Below are 3851 nucleotides of genomic sequence, written 5' to 3' on the forward strand. Positions count from 1 at the left end.
TACGGAGGGGGTACTTTGGTACGGTCTGGTTCAATGATCCGATCTCATACTACTTCCAGTGAGTATCATGACTGATTGATTCAAATACATCTGTCAACTCATAGAAAAATAGTGGACTTTTAGCTCACTGGATGTCCCTTAACCTGGTGGGCCCTAACAATTTAGTTAGTTGGCCTCTTGAAGATATTTGGGCATTTGGCTACTCATTATTTTCTTGAGCAAGTTAAGATGATTACACTGGAGTATAAGAGAACATTCATGATTAAAGGTGAAAGAAGAGGTATACTTATAGCTTTCACATCTTCCATTTCACAACAGATTCATCTTTTAAAGCAAAAAGGAAATGTTTACTCTCAACTACTGGCAGAATTTGGATTACACGTATCAAAGCTAAAACCTTAACCCATGAATTTTACTAGTTTTAAGGTACTTCTAAATAACGTTTTTTCAGGAGGGAAATAAATCCAGTAGACAGTAAAAGGAAATGAGAAAATACAAATTAGTCTAGAATATTAATGAGATTCATACAATTTAAGTAGTATAGAAAACTGAGCCAACTTTAGAAATATCTTCAGGAAAATCACATGGTTGTATCATAGACGCCCTAAGAATTAATCTATTGGCATCCATCCTATTTTCATGTTCAAAATGACAAAAAAACTGCGGTTATTGTCATCTTCCAGGCGTTGGGTAGTATAAGTTAATCGATCTAATGTGTGAAGACCAAAAGTACTCCCTGCGTCTCATAATATAAGACGTATTTTAACACTAATGTAGTGTCAAAAAACGTATAGTATCAAAAAACGTCTGGCATTATGGGACGAAGGGAGTAGAATTTTCTTTCCTTCTCAATGTTTAAGAGAGGAATACAATGATAGAGCTCCTTGTGTGGATAATAACCATATTACTTGCGTGTATGTGTTGTCCAACTTGTCATTGGCTACAACGAAGTGCACGTTGAAGAAGACAATATGATTGACAGTATGTATTAAAACCTTAAATATAATTGATGACATGGGAAACAATGGGAGGGAGTACAAATGATATTTTTATTTTTTTTCAGAATTGGAATTTGAATCACTGTTACAGTGTACGCATTACATTGTCACCATTACAACACTAGAAATTTAGAAAGTGGTCGCGGCAAAGAAAACAAAAATAGAACACAAAAAAGCAAATCAAGCACACCAACAATGCACGATTGTGCAAGTACACCTGCATGTCTCTAGACACCAGTCGGAGCAATGGTGTCGTCGTCGCCGACGTTCTCCTTGGAGAGCTCCTCGAGCGACTTGCCCTTAGACTCTGGCACTAACAAGGAAAAGAGCAGGCCCAGGAAGTTTGTGCCTGCGAGCACAAAGAGTGCGTTGCGCATGCCGATCCCCCGTGAGTAGCCGGTCTCGGGCTTCTTCTGGTCCTGCGACGCATACAGGAACCCGAACGCGCCGATGATCGCGCCCGCCTTACCGGTAGCGGCAGAGATACCGTGGCATGTGGACCGGAGCCTCGCAGGGAAGATCTCGGCTGGCACAATGAAGGTTGTGCTGTTGGGGCCGAAGTTGGCGAAGAAGAAAGTGAGCCCGTAGAGCACGACGAAGCCGGTGTGGTGCCCTGGCTTCACCAAGTAGTCGTAAGGTATGGCGATTGCGAGCATGAAAATGGTCATCATGGTGAATCCCATGAGCTGGATCCAAAACCTCCCAATAATGTCGATGAAGGCGACGGTGAACCAGTAGCCGGGCACGGTGCCGCAGAGCGCGATGAGCGCTTGGGCGCGGGCGATGCGGTACAACTCCTCCAATGCATTCATAGTCTTGGCCGGCGGGATCCACCCGATCTTGGTGAAGATGTCCTTTTGGAACAGGTTCTGGCTGTAGAAGGCCACATCGAGCAGGAACCAAGTGCTTGTGGTCGCTAGCAAGTGCACCCCGTGGCGCTTCATGAACTGTCGCGAGAAGAGGCCCCAAGTATCACCAGTGGCACGCTCACCCTGCACATTCTCCTCTGAGATCTCCTTGTTGAGCACCTTGGACATGTCTGATGTGGCTTGCTTCGTGTTGCCGGCGATGAGTGCTGTGTACCGCGCAGTTTCGGGCATCTTCATGCGCCAGTAGTAGGTCAGGGCGGCCGGGATGGTGCCGAACATGACGATGATGCGCCACACGTAGTCGGCCTCCGGGCCAATGGACGCCGCGGCGTCAATGTAGAATGGCGGTGCAGGGAATGCATGTCGGAATGCGGACGAGACGATGATCGTGACAATGGTACCAAATAGGATGCCAAACCCCTGCATGGCAAACACAGCGGCGATAAAGGTGCCGCGGGTCTTCTTGTTAGCATATTCCGACATGATGGTGGCGCTCAGAGGATAGTCGCCGCCGACGCCGAAGCCAAGCCAGAAGCGGAAGAAACATAGCGTCCCCATTACGCCCTTGGCCTCGTGTCCAAACGAGAGCCCGGACGCGATGGAGCAGAGGACCATGAGGATGAGCGTGAAGCCGTAGACGCTCTTGCGGCCGAGCTTGTCACCGAGCCAGCCGAAGAAGAGCTGGCCGGCAAGTGTGCCGCATAGGGCCACGCCGTTCACGGCGGCCGACACGTTTGCCGGGAGGTGGCCGGGCTCGTTGAGGGCAGGGTCGGTGTAGTAGATGCGCCCCAGCAGCTTGGTGACGAGGGCGATGCAGAAGAGGTCGTAGGCGTCCGTGAAGAAGCCCATGCCGGCGATCACGACCGCCTTGAAATGGTACAGTTGCGTCTTGGCAACATCGAGTGCTTTCAACACGTTGAGCTGTTCAGTCGCCATGGCCGCCGGCGATCTCTCAACTAAACTTCTGCCCCCTTCTGTACTTCTTCTGGTTCTCTCTTGTTTGTGTGCTTTGTACGGTGCTTCTAATACGTATATATAGCAGGCATAATCCAGGGTGAAGACATACAATATTGTGGTATGCCAATCCAACATTGCTAGTTGTAAGTATAAAATTGCCTATTACGGCATCGCTTACAAGTACAACGGATTGTACATATCAGGATGGTTCTTACAAAAATTATACGCAGAGTCAAATGTCTTGCCTTGAGAGCTACAGCTATGTCGGGGTACATTTCTATTATTAGAAAGATTGTTAAGAAATGCCAACTTTTAGTTTTCAGGTTTGACCTTTGAGTTTCGGTACTATAGAATTGTGGGGATAAAAATACTGAAACCAGATCATGGTTATGCTGGGAATATACCTGAAAGGAACAGAATGTACAGACACAAGCAAGCTTTGGGAGAAAAGGTCAAGATTATACGATGAGTTGTATCTTACGTTCTCCCTACTAGTACGGAACAGGTGACCTTTCTTGAAATATGGGGTTAATTTGTTCTCTCCTCGATACCTACATGGTATGCCAGGAAGAAGGTAGGCACTCTGCCAATTTCAGTAAGCCAGAGGGAAAAAAAAAAAACTTCGATGATAAATGGATATGCAGTGCTAGGTCCTGCCGACAGCCACATACTTTTTTTTTCTTTCGTATTTCTGAGATAGCTTGTCATACTCATACAAATAAAACTTTTGAGATCATTTTACATATATAAACTAATAGACATATACAGATTAAGGGTCTCGTTGGTCCACATGATACTAGAAACGCATAGCAAATATGTAGAATTGTGACACCATATAATTTTGAATTCTACATGAATATAGAACACGGGAATCTGTATAGACATTGTTTGGCTGTACCACAGGACAAATGTAAAAAAAAATCTTGAAGGATTAGGTGCATGGTGTTAAAGATGTCTTGTACTTTGTGTCATTTGACTTAAATCCTACATGAACTGAAAACAAGGGGTATGTATTAGAAGTTGTTTG

The 3851-nt window shown here is 45.6% G+C and overlaps 1 protein-coding gene across 1 annotated transcript; it reads right to left on the minus strand.

Annotated features, from left to right (window-relative positions):
• Positions 1-1028: 1028 nt before the first annotated feature.
• LOC123100429 (inorganic phosphate transporter 1-2-like) lies at positions 1029-2847 on the minus strand. Its single transcript, XM_044522366.1, has one exon. The coding sequence runs from the start codon at positions 2801-2803 to the stop codon at positions 1226-1228; it is 1578 nt and encodes a 525-aa protein (XP_044378301.1). The 5' UTR covers positions 2804-2847; the 3' UTR covers positions 1029-1225.
• Between the last annotated feature and the right edge of the window lie 1004 nt (positions 2848-3851).

The sequence above is a fragment of the Triticum aestivum genome, chromosome 4D (genome assembly GCF_018294505.1).
Source record: "Triticum aestivum cultivar Chinese Spring chromosome 4D, IWGSC CS RefSeq v2.1, whole genome shotgun sequence".
In the NCBI taxonomy this organism is placed as follows: Eukaryota; Viridiplantae; Streptophyta; class Magnoliopsida; order Poales; family Poaceae; genus Triticum; species Triticum aestivum.

What these genes read in the sequence shown, in the direction of transcription:
- LOC123100429 (XM_044522366.1), bottom strand. Translation starts at nt 2,803, where the DNA reads ATGGCGACTGAACAGCTCAACGTGTTGAAAGCACTCGATGTTGCCAAG.